Source organism: Molothrus ater, chromosome 14 (assembly GCF_012460135.2).
Source record: "Molothrus ater isolate BHLD 08-10-18 breed brown headed cowbird chromosome 14, BPBGC_Mater_1.1, whole genome shotgun sequence".
Classification (NCBI taxonomy): Eukaryota; Metazoa; Chordata; class Aves; order Passeriformes; family Icteridae; genus Molothrus; species Molothrus ater.
This window is the reverse complement of record NC_050491.2, coordinates 1,242,662-1,256,908: the sequence shown is the minus strand read 5'-3', so window position 1 is coordinate 1,256,908 and position 14,247 is coordinate 1,242,662. Positions and strand designations below refer to the sequence as shown.

Here is a 14,247-nt window from a genome sequence, read left to right as displayed (position 1 = left end):
GCTGTTTCTCCCAGGATGAGCTGTGTAGGGTCAACAATTCCTGAGGGTCTCCCTGGGGATGCTTCCACTTGTTTTTCCTCCTTAGTGGCACAGAATTGTCCCCAGGAGGTGCTGGGGGGAGGACATGGGGCTGTGGTGGCCACACGCTGCTCTCCAGCTGGAACCAGCTCCTCCAACCCATCCAGGGGGTCACGAAGTCTCCAAAGTCACCCTGGACTGTCACTGCTGAGCTGTGCCTTGTGGGCACCTCGTGAGGAGCCTCTGCACCATTCCCTGCCCCTCCTGCCCAAATGCATCCCTGGGCAGCAGGAGAGGGGGCCTTGGGGGGAACTCCTGCGCTGTTCCCCCCTTTCTTCTGTGTTTTTTGGGAGGTCACCTGTGCCTGCTGCTGGTCCCTCAGCTCAGTGACATCGGGGTGGGGGTGCTTTGGGTGCAGGGTCCACAAAAGCCCCCCAAGGAAGGTTGGCTGTGGGAGGGTCCCTGCCTGAGCCTGTCCTGGGGCCTCCCTGGTGTTTCCTGAGGAGGGAGAGGGGTTTTTGCCAAAACGAAGTCGGTTTGGTGCTGTTTGTGTATGGTGTGGTGGCTTGGCAGAAGTGGGGGTCATGGGGGTCCCTCCTCACCCCTGGATGAGCTCTGTGTGCACCAAGGTCACCACCTTGGTGGCCATTACCTGCTCCTGGAGTCACCCCTGGCAGGGACATGGTGAGCAGGGGACACCTGGCTGAGTCCCCATCTGCAGGATTTCCCATCCCTGGGGATGATCTGGGTCAGGGCTGGGGGTGGGGGTCCTGCATTTGGGGGGACATGGGGTGATTAACCCAGCCTGGCAAATGCAGAGCAGGGTGGGGACACCCCGAGGCTGGGGACACAGCGCTGAGAGCAGCCAGGTCCCGTGGGATGAGGGCTGGAAAACCAGTGGGGTTCAGGGAGCGTGGGGGTGGATTCCCACTGGCACTTCCACCCCAGGGCCCCCCAGGAAGGGGCCAGGGGACCCCCAGACCCCTCCACGGCTGCAGCCCCTGGAGGGGCTCCCCCAGCTCTGGCAGGACCCTGCCACCCTGGGAGACCCCCCCGGGGTGCTGAGGGGGTGCCCCACATACCTGGGGGCTCACCTGTGCGGGACGGGGGCAGTGCAGGGAGCGCCCCCAGGGCACCCCTGGGTGTTCGGGTTCGGGGGTGCTCCAGCGCCTGTGGGTGGCGGTGCAGGAGAACCCCAAACCCCCAATGGGGGGGGGTCCCTGCTCCTCCTCATCAGTGCCACGAGCTCCCCCGGGCTGAGCCCTCCAGCACCGCCCCCCCCCGGGTTTTGGGGTGCACTCCGTGTGGCGGGGTGGGAACAAGTTGGGGTCCACCCCCCCTCCCCCAAATCCTGCGCGTTCCCATGGCAACGCCGGATGCGAGGGGAGCCGCCCATTGGCTGCCGATGATGTCATCTCAAGGGCGGGGCACCCCCACCCCAAAAAAAAGAGGGTGGGGGAGGGGAGCTCCGCCCCACGCGGCCCCTCCCCGCCCGTGGGGGCCCCACCCCGCCCCACCCGGCACCGCCCCGGGGGCAGCGGCGGCGGCGGCGGCCGGGGATGCGCTCGGAGGAGGCGCGGGGGACGGTGCGTGGGGCCGGGGGCGCGGGGGGCGCGCGTGGGGCCTGAGGGGGCCGGGAGGGGGGGGGAATGGGAGCGCGGGGTCGGGCGGGGGGAGCGGGGAGGGAGGGGACGGGAGGGAGGGAGGGATGGAGGGGGAGGGCCCCGCCCCCCGCGCCCCCTCAGGCCTCCCCTCCCCCCTCGCCCCTCACGAGGGGGTCGCGCGTGGGGTGTCCCTCCCCCCCCCCCGCCGTGCGCCGCGCGCGCTTCCGGGCAGGGCGCCCCCCCGCGGCCGGGAGGTCACAGCGGCCCCGCCCTGCCCTCCCCTCCCACGCCCTTTGCTCTTAAAGGGACAGGCCCCGCTTGGGCTCCAGCCCCCCGTGCCCCTCGCCCTCCCCCCCCACACGGGCGTCCCCGCTCTGTGTTCCCTCCGTGCCCCCCCCCGCCCCCGCCGTGTCCCCAGCGGCCGCCGGCGGAGGGTGGAGCGCGGAGGAAATTCCACGGGGGGGTGTGGCGGCGGCGGCGGGGTGTGACCCCCCCACGCCCACGGGTGGGGGACACGCAGCGGGGGGAGGGGGTGGGGACACGGAGGGGACAAAGCGGTGGGGGGGGGGGGGCCGTGGAAGGCGTTTTCCCACGCTCACCCCCCCGCCCAAGGTCACCCGAAATGCCTCCTTAAGCTGTTTAGGGATAAAAACGGGGGGCACTAATTATTGCCGGGGTGTGGGGGACATAAAGCGTTGGGAGGGATGCACAGCGCCCCCCGATATGTGGGTTTGAGGGGGGGGGGCCCGAGCCCCCACCCCGCACCCCTGGCTGGCTTTGGGGTGCACCGGGCTGAGGACGGAGGAATTCAGTTCACCCATAAAGGGGGGGAGGGTCAGCAGTGCAGGAATTTGGGGTGCAATGAACCTCCCCCTGCCCACTCAGCTGCCCCATCCCGCACCCCCTACCCCCGCGGTGCTTTGGGGTACAAGGGACTCCCAAATTTGGGTATGGGAGGGTCCCCCAGGGGAGGACAGGGTCCCTTTTGCAGCCCCCCTCAATGAACCTATTTGTGGGGACCCTCCTGGTGTGAGGGGCTGGTCCTGGGGGGCTCTGGGGGGACAATGAGGTCCCCAGGTGCGGGGGGCAGTTGTGTGTCTGTCTGGGGGTGTTCCCTGGTGTGTTTTTGGGGGGGTCTGGCTGGAGGGGGTGCTTTGGGGACCTGGGGATTTGGAGGGGGTCCTGACTGAGCGTGGGGTGTTTGACGGGTGTCTCTCCTTGTTGGGGGGTGTTTTGGGGGTCCTGGCTTTGAAGGGGGGTCTATGGGGGTCCCTACCTGAGAGTGGAGGTTTTTGGGGGCGCTGGTAGTTTGTGAGCGTGTGAGGAAGATGCTTTGGGGGTCCTTGGCTGGTTCTGGGGCTGTTTGGTGGGGGTCCCTGGCTGAGTGTTTGTGTTGGGGGGTCCCGCCAATATGTGGGTACTGGGGAGGGGGGGTCTCTGTCTCTGTTTGGGGTTGTTTGGGGCTGTTTGGGGGGAGGGGGCTCTGTGTGTTGGGGGTCCCCAGGTGACGAGGCGGGTTCTGGGGACGGGGGGGTCTCTCTGGCTCTTTTTGGGGTGTGTTTGGGGGCTCCCGGTTGTACCTGGGGGTGATTCGTGGGGGGCTCTGTTCGGGGGTTCCGTGCCTCTGGGCGTCTGTTGGGGGGGGTCCCTGGCTGGGTGCGGGGGTTCGCGGGGGATCCCTGCCCTGAGCGTGGAGGCGCTTTGGGGGGACCCGGTTCTATGGGCACGGTGAATTCGGGGCTCCGTGTGTGAGCGGGTGCTCCGTGCCCGTGCCTTGGGCTCGGCGCCGGTGCCGGGGGGGTTCGGCGCCGGTGCTCGGGCTCGGTGCCGGTATCGAGAGTGTTCGGTGCCGGTGCTCGGGCTCGGCGCCGGTATCGGAAGTGCTCGGTGCCGGTGCTCGGGCTCGGTGCCGGTGCCGGGGGTGCGCTGTAGCCGCCGCCCCCCCCGGGCGGGGCCGGGCCGTGTGCGCGGGGCGCGGCGCTGGGTGTGGCGGGGCGGGGCCGCCGCGCGAGGCCGGTGCGTGGGGGCTCCGCGGGCGGGGACGGTCCCTGCGTGGGCAGGTACGTGCGGGGGGCCCGGGGCAGCGCCGGGGGGTGCCGGGGCAGCGCGGGGGGTGACGAGGAGCTCGTTCGGCCGGGGGTTCCCCCGGACCGCTAGTCCCCACGCGTGCCCCGGGACCGAGCGCGGGGTGCGGTGGGGCCGGGGGTCCCGCTCGTCCCTCGGTCGTGTCGCGGTCCCGCGGGGGCGCAGCGCCGGCCGTGCCGCGGGTGGGGCCGTGCCCGGTGCCTCCCGCGGGGGCCGGGCCGGGCCCTTTAAGAAGCTCCACCCGCGGCGGAGCCCAGGTGGAGCCGCGGGGCCGTTCGCACCTCGGCCGGCGCGGCCCGGGAGATGGTGCTGCGGGCGGCGGGGGGGAGCTGCGGGCGCGGCGGACACGCGTGGGAGCCCCGCGGGTCAGTGCGTGAGTGACCTCGGGCGGGGGCGCGCGGGCCGGGGGGGCGCGGTCCCTTTAAGGCGCGGGGGGAAGGAGCGGGGCGGGGCCGCCACCGCCCCGCGCGCGGGACACGCCCCCGCCCCGCCCCGCCCGCGGGGGGCGGGGCCGCCCCGGCACAAAGGCGCGGGTGGGGGGGCGGGGCCTGCGGTTCCCGCCCTCGGCGCGCGCGGCCGCCGCCGTGAGGGGTCGGGCGGGTCCGTGAGGGACGGGCGGGCCCGGCCCCGCCATGCCCGGCGACCCCCGGGTGGCCCCACGCCCCGCCGGAGCCGCCCCGAGGCGCCGCCCCGGTCGGTTGGTTGGTGAGAGCCCGTTAAAAAAACCCCTTCGCCCCCGCCCCGTGCCTCAGTTTCCCCGGCTCCTCACGGGCTGCGGGTCTCTTGCAGGGCCAGGGGAAGGCGACGCCCGCCATGAGCTCGTCGGCGCTGCTGGCTGAGGGCCCCCTCGACCCCCCGGTGCTGCTGGCCGACATCAAGACGGAGCCCCCCGAGGAGCTGCTGGCCAGCGACTGCAGCCAGCCCCAGGCCGAGCCCGTCGATCTCTCCCTCAATAAATCCAAGGTGGCTCCGGCCTCGGCCCCGCCGCCACCGCCCTCCACCTCGGTCCAGTCTTCCCCCATGCTGGTGGCTCCCCCGCTTCCCGCTCCCAGCACCGTGTCCATCCCGCCCTCCGGTCTCAGCTCCACCTCGGCCATCCCGGCTGTCCTCTCACCCGGCTCCATCCTGGCCTCCACGCAGGGCAGCGGCGGGCAGCAGATCCTCCACGTCATCCACACCATCCCCTCTGTCAACCTGCCCAGCAAGATGGGAAACCTGCAGACCATCCCCGTGGTGGTGCAGTCCCTCCCCGTCGTCTACACCACCGTGCCCACGGACGGCGTCACCGCCATTACCGTGCCCCTCATCGGGGGGGACGGCAAGAACGCTGGGTCTGGTAAGGGCACCTGGGGAGAATGCTGGAATCTGGGGGGTGGAGGGTGTCTGTCCTGCCTCGTGGAGGGGCAGCCTCGAGGGGAATCTCATTTTTCACTGTGGAGTGTCCCTGCCACTGCCGTGTGCCACTCTCATACAAAGCCTCTCAGCCCCCAGCCTGTGCCCCCCAGGGGACATGGGGAGGGCAGGGACACACAGGGCATGGCACTGCCTGTTCTCCACCCATCCTGCCGCTGGCAGCCTGCCCTGCCCTTCCCACTGGCTGCCTGCTGCCAGCAGCTCTGGTTTCAGCTCAGCTGCTCTCTGTGCCCCCCACAATCCCCTTTCCCAGGACATTCCCAGCTTCCCACCTTAACCAGGGTGGGGGACCTGGATCTGCCCTGCTCTGGGCAGGAGCAGGCAGCCAAAAGTGGTGCCCCCAAGTTGTTTCCTCCCTTTGGCGGTTCTCCATCTACCCAGTTGGATTTGATTCTCTGTAGGGACAGGCTGTGCCAGGAGCACTGCAGGAGCAGGGGGAAGGAGCAGGAGCAGCCCCTGATGTGGGCTGGGTGCTTTGGGGACGTCTCTGTTCTGTCCTCACCCCTTGCCTCTTTGTGCCCTAAAGCTTTTCTTTCCCGGACCCCTCCAGTGAAAATGGACCCTGGCTCCGTGTACCCCATGGACATGAACAGTGACAGCGAGGACAGCGCCTCCGAGAGCGGCCCAGCGCCTTTCCAGGACCTGCCGAGAGAGTGAGTGTCCTCCTGCCTGTGCCTCCCCACCCTTGATGGCCCTGAGCCCCCCCTGAGCCCCCCGTGGGCCGCGGGGCCGTGGCTCCAGCTCTCCCTGCTCCCGGCAGGCCGGCGGCGCGGGGGCCCAGGGCCGATTCCCCGGACCTGAAGAAGCGGCGCATCCACCAGTGCGACTTCGAGGGCTGCAATAAGGTCTACACCAAAAGCTCCCACCTCAAAGCCCACCGGAGGATACACACAGGTAGAGCTGGGATTGGTGTGCCTGGATTCCCCATGGGATGGTGCTGTGGCCCTTTGGGAGTGCTGGGTGGAGGTGCTGAGGGCTTCCCCGTTGGGAATTCCTGTGAGGGCTCTGGGGGCCCGTTGTTGTGGCAGCGCTGACCCCTCGGTGCTCCCCCGCGCAGGCGAGAAGCCCTACAAATGCACGTGGGAAGGCTGCACCTGGAAATTCGCCCGCTCGGACGAGCTCACCCGGCACTTCCGCAAGCACACGGGCATCAAACCCTTCCGCTGCTCGGACTGCGACCGCAGCTTCTCCCGCTCCGACCACCTGGCCCTGCACCGCCGGCGGCACGTCATGATGTGAGCGGTGCCCGCCGCGCTGGGAGCCGGCAGCGCCTCCCTCCCTCCATCCATGCACACCCCGCGGCTCCTGCGGGGCGGGGCGGGGACTGCGGAGCGTCGGGGCCGAGCCGTGCCCGCTGCAGGAGCCCCGCCGGCACGGCATGGGACGGCAAACAATGGATTCTGGACTGCTGCCCCTTCTCTCTTGTCCCCAGCTGTTTTTATTCCTGCGTTTGTCCTCGCCTGGAGGCTCCTTGACTCCTCACCTGGAATTGACCCAGCAGCTGCCTCTGGCTCTTCAGCCTCCTGCCCGTTGTTGTCCCCTGTGTGCTCCCTGCCCCTACCAGTGCTGGGAGCCGTGGCAAGGACAGGGGCAAGGGGTGATGGGCCCCGTGGAGGAGCTGATGGCCATTCCTGCTCCATCCCCAGACTGTCCCAGCAGGAGAAGGGACATCACCTCTCTGTGTGTCCCTCAGCACGTGCTGGGCTTCATGGGAAGTGCTGGGTGTGCAGAGAGCCAGGAGGAAAAGAGGAATCAAGAAAGGGGGAAACAACCCATCAGTGACCCACAAACAAGACTATCACCACCACACAAAGGGAAACTTTGTGGAACATGGAACTTTTCTTTTATGGAATTCTACGAGGGGGTGGGACAGGGTGGGGGGGACGAGGGCCAGCAGCTCTCGGGTTTTTTGGAAGACTCTGGGCCACTTCAAGTGTTTCTAAGTTAAACCAGCGGCTGTGGCCACACGCTTTGCTTTTTAATAATGGTTTTTGAGGAGTGTTTCTTCATCCCCCCCAGCCAACCCCCCTGGTTGCTGGAAGGGTGTCAGGATTTGGGGTTGGATGCTGAGAGCTGTTGGGTGGTGGGAAGGGTGATGGGGACCATGACACCTCCCATGCTCAGGGCAGTCCCTGTGGGGAGTTACCAGACTCCCTCTGAGCTGGTGCTTTTGCTCTGGCTGTGTGGGGATGGGGGAACTGATGTGAGGAAAGGCTGGGGGGGCACTTCAGGGACCTGTGGCCCCTGAAAACAACTCACAGCTGCTTGGGAAAGTGCATTTCCTCAGCTTCCCATCCACTAGCCAGGGTGTGCCATGGGCAGAGCTTGTCCCTGGCCTGAGGTGGTCCCTGACCCCACGGCCTGAGGGAGAGTCTGGCTGGGCACTGGGCAAGTGCTGGGGCTGTCCCTGGCACAGCCACCCCACCCTGCAGGCCTGGGCAGGAAAGCTGCCAGGTGGGGAATGCCTGTTCAAACCTATTAATGGCAAGAGGCACTGTAGGAATAGCATGGATTGGCCTGGTCGGGGTGAGGATGTCACCTCCCACAGGGGACAGGGACAAGGCAGAGCTGTTCAAGGCATTCTGTGTCCAGAGGATGGACCAAGGGAGTCCCAGTGCCCTGAACTGGATGAGCAGGACTGCAGGAATGATCTTGAATGAGCTTGTGCAGGATCTCCTGCTCCAGCTGGATCCCTCCAAATCCCTTTGGGACCTGGTGGGATTCATCTGAGAATCCTCCAAGAGTTGCTGATTCCATCACAAAGCCTCTCTTGATGATTTTGAATGGTCTTGGGACTCCAGCAGGTCCCAGCTGGCTGGAAACTGGGGACTGTTGTCCTGATTTTCCAGAAGGGCAAGAAGGAGGACCCTGGAACCCACAGGCCTGTCAGTCTCACTTCAGTGCCCAGTAAAATCCTGGAAAAGATGATTCTGGGAGGTATGGGAAGACAACAGTCATTGGTCACAGCTCCATGAGGGGAAAGTCCTGCTTGTCCAGCCTGATTTCCTTCCACAACAGGGTATCCCACCTGGCTGATCAAGGAGATGGAATCTTTTTGGACTCCAGCAAAGCTTTTGATCTGTCTCTCCCAGGGTCCTTCTGGACAAAATGTCCAGGCTGCAGCTGGATGCACACATGGGATGGGCAGCAACTGGCTCCAGGCTTGGGCACCGAGGATGACAGAGTGGGGTGACAGCAGCCTGGCACCTGTCATTACTGCAGTGCCACAGGGCTCCAGCCTCATCCCAGTTCTCTTCATCATCCTGAAATGATGAAAGATTGAAAATCTGGGTTTTCATCATTCATCCTGATGAAAACCCACATATAGGACTCTAAGGAATGCTAAGGAAAAAATCTCTAAATTCTTCAATTGAAGCTTTTTGGGGATTTTGCATGAAAAATGTCCCATTCCAGGGAAGAAAATTATAAAGAAATGATAAAAATTACTCCTTACAGAAATGAAAAAATCCTACTTTAAGAGGATTTGGGAATTCTGTCACCTTTTGAAGAGCCTCGTGGCGCCACCTTGGGCTCGGTCGAGGCTGGAGCTTCTTAAAGGGCCCGGCCCGGCCCCACCCACAGCCCGGCCAGCGGGACCGGGGGACAACTGGGGGACAAGTGGGACCCCAACCCCACCCGGGACACGCGTGGGGCTCCCGGCATGAGGTGCCACGGGGACCCCTGCCCAAACCGGCTCCTCGTCAGCCCCGGGACCCCCGGGCTCCCCTGCACGCACCTGTGGGCACCTCGGGGGTGTCACTGGGGGCGCCCCCAGCCAGAGCCTGGGCGTCCCTTGAGGGCACAGGGTGCTGGCAGTGTGTGTCAGGGCTGGGGGCTTCCTCTGGGGGCACGGGGGGGCTCTCGGGAGCTGCCCTTTGGGGGACAGGTGCCCTTTGGGGGACAGGGCGCTCTTTAGGGGGACAGGTGCCCTTTGGGGGGACAGGTGCCCTTTAGGGGGACAGGGTGCCCTTTAGGGGGACAGGTGCCCTTTAGGGGGACAGGGTGCCCTTTAGGGGGACAGGTGCCCTTTAGGGGGACAGGGTGCCCTTTAGGGGGACAGGTGCCCTTTAGGGGGACAGGGTGCCCTTTAGGGGGACAGGGCACTCTTCAGGGGGACAGGCGCTCTTCAGGGGGACAGGGCACTCTTTAGCGGGACAGGGCACTCTTTAGGGGGACAGGTGCCCTTTAGGGGGACAGGGTGCCCTTTAGGGGGACAGGTGCCCTTTAGGGGGACAGGTGCCCTTTGGGGGGACAGGGCGCTCTTTAGGGGGACAGGTGCCCTTTAGGGGGACAGGGCACTCTTTAGGGGGACAGGTGCCCTTTGGGGGGACAGGGCACTCTTTAGGGGGACAGGGCACTCTTTAGGGGGACAGGCGCTCTTTAGGGGGACAGGTGCCCTTTGGGGGACAGGGCACTCTTTAGGGGGACAGGTGCCCTTTGGGGGACAGGGCACTCTTTGGGGGTGCTGTCACCCTGTGTTAAGGTGCAGGGTGGCACTTTGGGGCACTTAGGCTCTGTGCTCGCCCTTTTTGGGGTGCTGGTAGGCAAAGCCATGCTCGGAGGACCCTCCTGTCCTTCATTGCCCAGGTTGGTCATGGGGTGCCCCCCCTCCTGAGCACCCCCAGGGCCCCGCAGTCCGTGTGTGGGGCTGGGACCCCGGCAGTGCCTGGGGCTGCTGGGGCGGTCCCGGTGGGCGCTGCTCGCACCCCAAACCCGGCCGGGCGCGTTGCTGGGACCCGGTGGCAGCGCTCGGGCACCCGGTGGCGCCAGCGGCCCGCGCTGAGCCACGGCCGGGGAGGAGCCGGGGGATTCCCGTTCTGTGGGAGCTTCCCCGATCCCCCGGTGCTCCCCCGGCACGGCTGAGGAGCCCCAAAAATGCCCATGGGAAGGCTGCACCTCGGAGTTCTGCAAGCATGGGGGCATCAAACCCTTCCGCTGCTCGGGCTGCAGCTCCTCCGCTCCGAGTGCCTTGGCAGGGACCGCTGGCACAGGGGAATGGGGGGACAGCCCCCCGGTGTTGGGAGGAGCTGCAGAGGTGTGGGGGTCACACAGGGTCCTGTGCCAAACGCCCGGGACAGAGGGACAGCAGTGCATGGGCATCACCCTGCGGCTGGAGCAGATGCTGGAGCAGGTCCTGCCACACAGGAGCAGGTGCCACCCCCTCCCCAGGGGCTGGCCCCGCCATCCCGGGGCTCCAGGCTGGGCTTCCCCCCAGCTGCCTCTCCTGGGTGAGGCCCTGGAGGCTTTTAATTGCTCTGAGCAGCCCCACTTGAGATCCTCACCCACATCCCTGGGCCCATTTCAGCTCAGCATGGGGCCTCCAGCTGCTCCCTGTGCTGTCCTGGAGCTGTCTGAGCCCTTCCACAGCCACAAGAACTTTTCCCCCTGGCTCTCACCTTGACCTGCCCCATCCCTGTCACCTGGGCCTGTCCTGCAGCATGTGCCAAGGGCAGGGTGACCCCCAGGGAGGGCTGTGCCACCCCCGTTCTGGGCACAGGTGGTCCCTGAGCCTCAGCAAAGCCCCTCTGGCAGTGGCTTTGCTGTGGCATGAGGGGCACATCCAGCTCCAAGTGCCCTGGGAATTCTTCAGTGCTTGGTGGGAGCCCAGAAAACCCTCCCGGTTGTTTTCCCGGCTTGGCAAAGGTCCAAGGCTGGGGTTTGGGGGGGAAAAAGGCCGATATCATCTTCCTTGCACTCTGAATTTTTGTCCTGGAAACCCAGCTCAGCCTCAGGCCCTTCTGCTTCCTCACCTTCCTCCTCCTCTCCCAGGAACACCTGGAGGAGCTGCTCCATCTCACTGCCTCCCAGTGCTCCCCCACTGCCTGACTGGGGGTACGGGGGCCTCCCCATCTCCTCTGGGCTCTTTCCCCATCCCCTGCCTGCACTTTTCCATGGCTGGCAGAAGAATTTAGCAATCCCCAAGGAGCAGTGGCTGGGAGGGGTTCTGCAGCCTTCTGGGGGTCCTGCGGGCCGGTGTCCCCCCCGTGTCCCGGGGGACAATGGGGTGGCGGTGGCCTGGCTCTGGGATCCCCGCGGTCCCTGCGGACTGCTCCTTGTCCCTGTCCCTGTCCCTGTCGGGGGTGCCGGGGCCTCTCCGCCCGCCCGCCCGGCCGGCACTGCTCAGACTGGTTTAGCAAGTGGATGGGACGGGGCGGCCGCTTTTCCTTTGAAGGGCTCCCGGGAAGCATTTGATGGCTGGAAACCTCCCGAGGAGGAGAAAGGAAAAGACAAAAATAGGTGGTTTTGGGTTTCGGTGGGGGAGCGGGGGAGGCGCGGGGCTGCTCGGGCAGCTCTGCAGAGCTTTGTGCGCCGGCCGTGGGGACAGGCGAGCGGGGCCTGGCCACGGGGAGCCCGCGGCGGCCTCGGCCCAGGGAGGCACAGCCAGAGCGGGCTGGGTTTGTCCACCACGGCCCCGAGACAGGTGGGTGCTCCGGGGTGCCCGGGGGGTTCGGGGGACAGCAGGGAGGGAAGAGCTGCTGCAGGAGGGAAAATGGGCCAGGGACCCCCAGGCAGGGCCGGGCCCCTTCCCCAGCTCCCCTCCTGGCTGGGACCTGAGGGGGGCTCTTTGGGGTCCCTTGGGGAGCCAGCCAGTGCTGAGGTGTGAGGGTGTGACCTGAGTGGGGCTCTCGGGGGTCCCTTGGGGAGCCAGCCCAGTGCTGAGGTGTGAGGGGGAGCCTGAGTGGGGCTCTCGGGGGTCCCTTGGGGAGCCAGCCCAGTGCTGAGGTGTGAGGGGGGACCTGAGTGGGGCTCTTGGGGGTCCCTTGGGGAGCCAGCCCAGTGCTGAGGTGTGAGGGTGGGACCTGAGTGGGGCTCTCGGGGGTCCCTTGGGGAGCCAGCCCAGTGCTGAGGTGTGAGGGGGGACCTGAGTGGGGCTCTCGGGGGTCCCTTGGGGAGCCAGCCCAGTGCTGAGGTGTGAGGGGGGACCTGAGTGGGGCTCTCGGGGATCCCTTGGGGAGCCAGCCCAGTGCTGAGGTGTGAGGGTGGCTGTGGGGATGCTGGGGACAGGCTGGGGCTGCCTCTGCCTGTGCCTGGGATCATTTGAAGAGTGAGAGCTGAGGTTTGCTTCCCAGCCTGGTCCAGGTTTCCTCAAAATTCAGTGCCTTTCTTGCCTTTTAGCTCAAGTCTCTGTAATCCGGGGCTTCACCTGCCTCCTGCTCCCTTGTGAGAGGGAGGAGGGCCTGGCTGTCCTTCCTCACCATTCCCATGGACCCGGAGTGCCGGGATCCGGGATCCGGGGCTGGCTCCCCAGATCTCCCCAGCAGCCTCAGCCCCTGGGTTGGGACCCCCTCTCAGCTCCATCCCTCCCTGCACAGGATCTCCCTTCCCAAAGCCCCTCCAGCCTCTCGGTGTCGGCTTTTCAGAGGGGAATTCTGCGTGCGATGAGGTGCGGTGAGGGAGGGAAACGTGAGGAAGGTCGGGAGGGAGCGCGTTGGTGGCCGGGTCACGGGAGCCGCTCTTATCTCTGCGCCATCGCGGGTGGCACGTGGGGACACAACGGGACCGGCGGCGCCCCCGGGCAAAGGGCCGGGGGCAGAGAGGGACCCAAGGCCGCTCTCCCGGGGCAGATAAGGGCACTGCCTGCCTTTGGCCCATCCCTGCCAGGAGGGGCAGCTCCACCTTTGGAAATCGTGGATTGCTCCCTGCTGGGCAGGAGCAGCCTGCTCCTGGGATTCACCCGGCTACGCGTGGGATGGAGAGAAAGGGAACACTTTTGGTTTTATAATGGAATCATGGAATGGTTTAGGCTGACAGGACCTTAAAGCTCATCCCATCCCACCCCTGCCGCGGCAGGGACACCTTCCACCGTCCCACTTAAGCTTCTTCGACCAATTTTCAAGCCCATCCTTCCTGGGAATCCCACTAATTCTCATCTCAATAACATTCCCAGCTCTCTTACTACCCTCCCTAGACAATCGATGAATTACTAACTGCTTCTCAACCCTCCAGCTATGATTTATCAACCTAGTCACAAAACAACTAATAATACCCTTAGATTAAAAAGGACACAAATGAGCCCTAATTTTAACATCCCCTCATAATCTTCCTGCTCCAAACCTCAATGTCCAGCCAGGCCTTGGGCACTGCCAGGGATCCAGGGGCAGCCCCAGCTGCTCTGGGCACCCTCACCACCCTCACTACAAACTTCCTCCTGTCCCCGTGGGGTCCTGCAGGGCTGGTGACACATCCCCCTGTCCCTGGCATCCCCCTGGGAGCCCTGGTGAGAGTTCCAGCAGCAGCACAGCTTCCCTGGAAAACAAAACCCTGCAAGGCCGGAGCTGTTCCTGTGTTTGCTCTCCCAAGGGCTCACAAGCTCTGCTCTCCAGGATGCTCAGCCCCCCCCAGCTGATGGTTTTGGTCCCTGGAGTGGGGTGGCAGCTGTGACACCAAACCTCTGCTGTGGCTCCTGCTCTGAGTGGTCACAGGTCCCATGTGAAGGCCCTGGAGTGGCAGGAATGCCATGGAACAGGCTCTGCCCTGCCCTGGCAGCACTGCAGCTGCTCTCCCTTTGCCCAGGGGGGTAGAGCAGCCTCGGTCCCCACACTTCCTTCCCCTGCTCCTGTGCTCCCCTGGAGCTGCTGGGATGTCCCCAAGGTGGTGACAGCAGCATCCCTGCCTGTATGGGATCCTGCCTGGGACACACAGGGAAGTGGGGAATCTGGGGCTGATTTGGGATGGATGAACACAGAGAGGGGGAGGATGCAGGCTCTTCTTTGGGGAGGGGTTGGGGACACTCGGGGCTGGATTATCTGGAGCAGAATGGCTTTTTTTTTTTTTTTGCCCTTTTTTTCCCCCCCAGTTCTTTGCCAGAAAGGTAATTTTTATTCCCTTTATCTCTGGATCTTTACACTCCTTCCTTTCCAGAAGTGAAACCCAAACACAGTTGTCTGGTGTCTCCATAGAACCCTGTGCCCTCCTACCTGTCTGTGTTTTCCAACTGTTGCTTTTTGTTGCTTTTCTTTTCCTTCAGGGTTTGTCCCTTTTATTTTTGATCCTTCCTTTTTATTTTTTATTCTTCGCCTTTTCTCCCCGGGAATCAGAAGTGTGAGCAAACAAGAATTTCCTCTCAAAAGTAGTTTTGATACAAAATTAACCCATTCATGCAAAAATGGCATTTTCTTATGAAAAG

The 14,247-nt window shown here is 64.9% G+C and overlaps 1 protein-coding gene across 3 annotated transcripts; it reads left to right on the top strand.

Annotated features, from left to right (window-relative positions):
* The first annotated feature begins 1,527 nt into the window (after nt 1-1,527).
* KLF8 (KLF transcription factor 8) lies at nt 1,528-8,566 on the top strand. Of its 3 annotated transcripts, XM_036402414.2 has the most exons (6): nt 1,528-1,604; nt 4,497-4,670; nt 4,848-5,043; nt 5,647-5,773; nt 5,881-6,014; nt 6,178-8,566. In XM_036402414.2, the coding sequence occupies exons 1-6, from the start codon at nt 1,578-1,580 to the stop codon at nt 6,357-6,359; spliced, it is 840 nt and encodes a 279-aa protein (XP_036258307.1). In that variant the 5' UTR covers nt 1,528-1,577; the 3' UTR covers nt 6,360-8,566. The 3 variants fall into 3 exon arrangements, with proteins under 3 accessions (XP_036258307.1, XP_036258306.1, XP_036258305.1); XM_036402413.2 differs by having other exon boundaries at nt 4,497-5,043; nt 5,671-5,773; XM_036402412.2 differs by having other exon boundaries at nt 4,497-5,043.
* Nucleotides 8,567-14,247: the final 5,681 nt, after the last annotated feature.

Bases quoted from the DNA above. Each gene is read 5' to 3' on its own strand.
- KLF8 (XM_036402412.2), top strand. From the start codon at position 1,578: ATGCGCTCGGAGGAGGCGCGGGGGACG. The intron at 5,774-5,880 runs GTGAGTGTCCTC...TGCTCCCGGCAG, and splicing joins TTCCAGGACCTGCCGAGAGA to GCCGGCGGCGCGGGGGCCCA. The intron at 6,015-6,177 runs GTAGAGCTGGGA...TCCCCCGCGCAG, and splicing joins CCACCGGAGGATACACACAG to GCGAGAAGCCCTACAAATGC.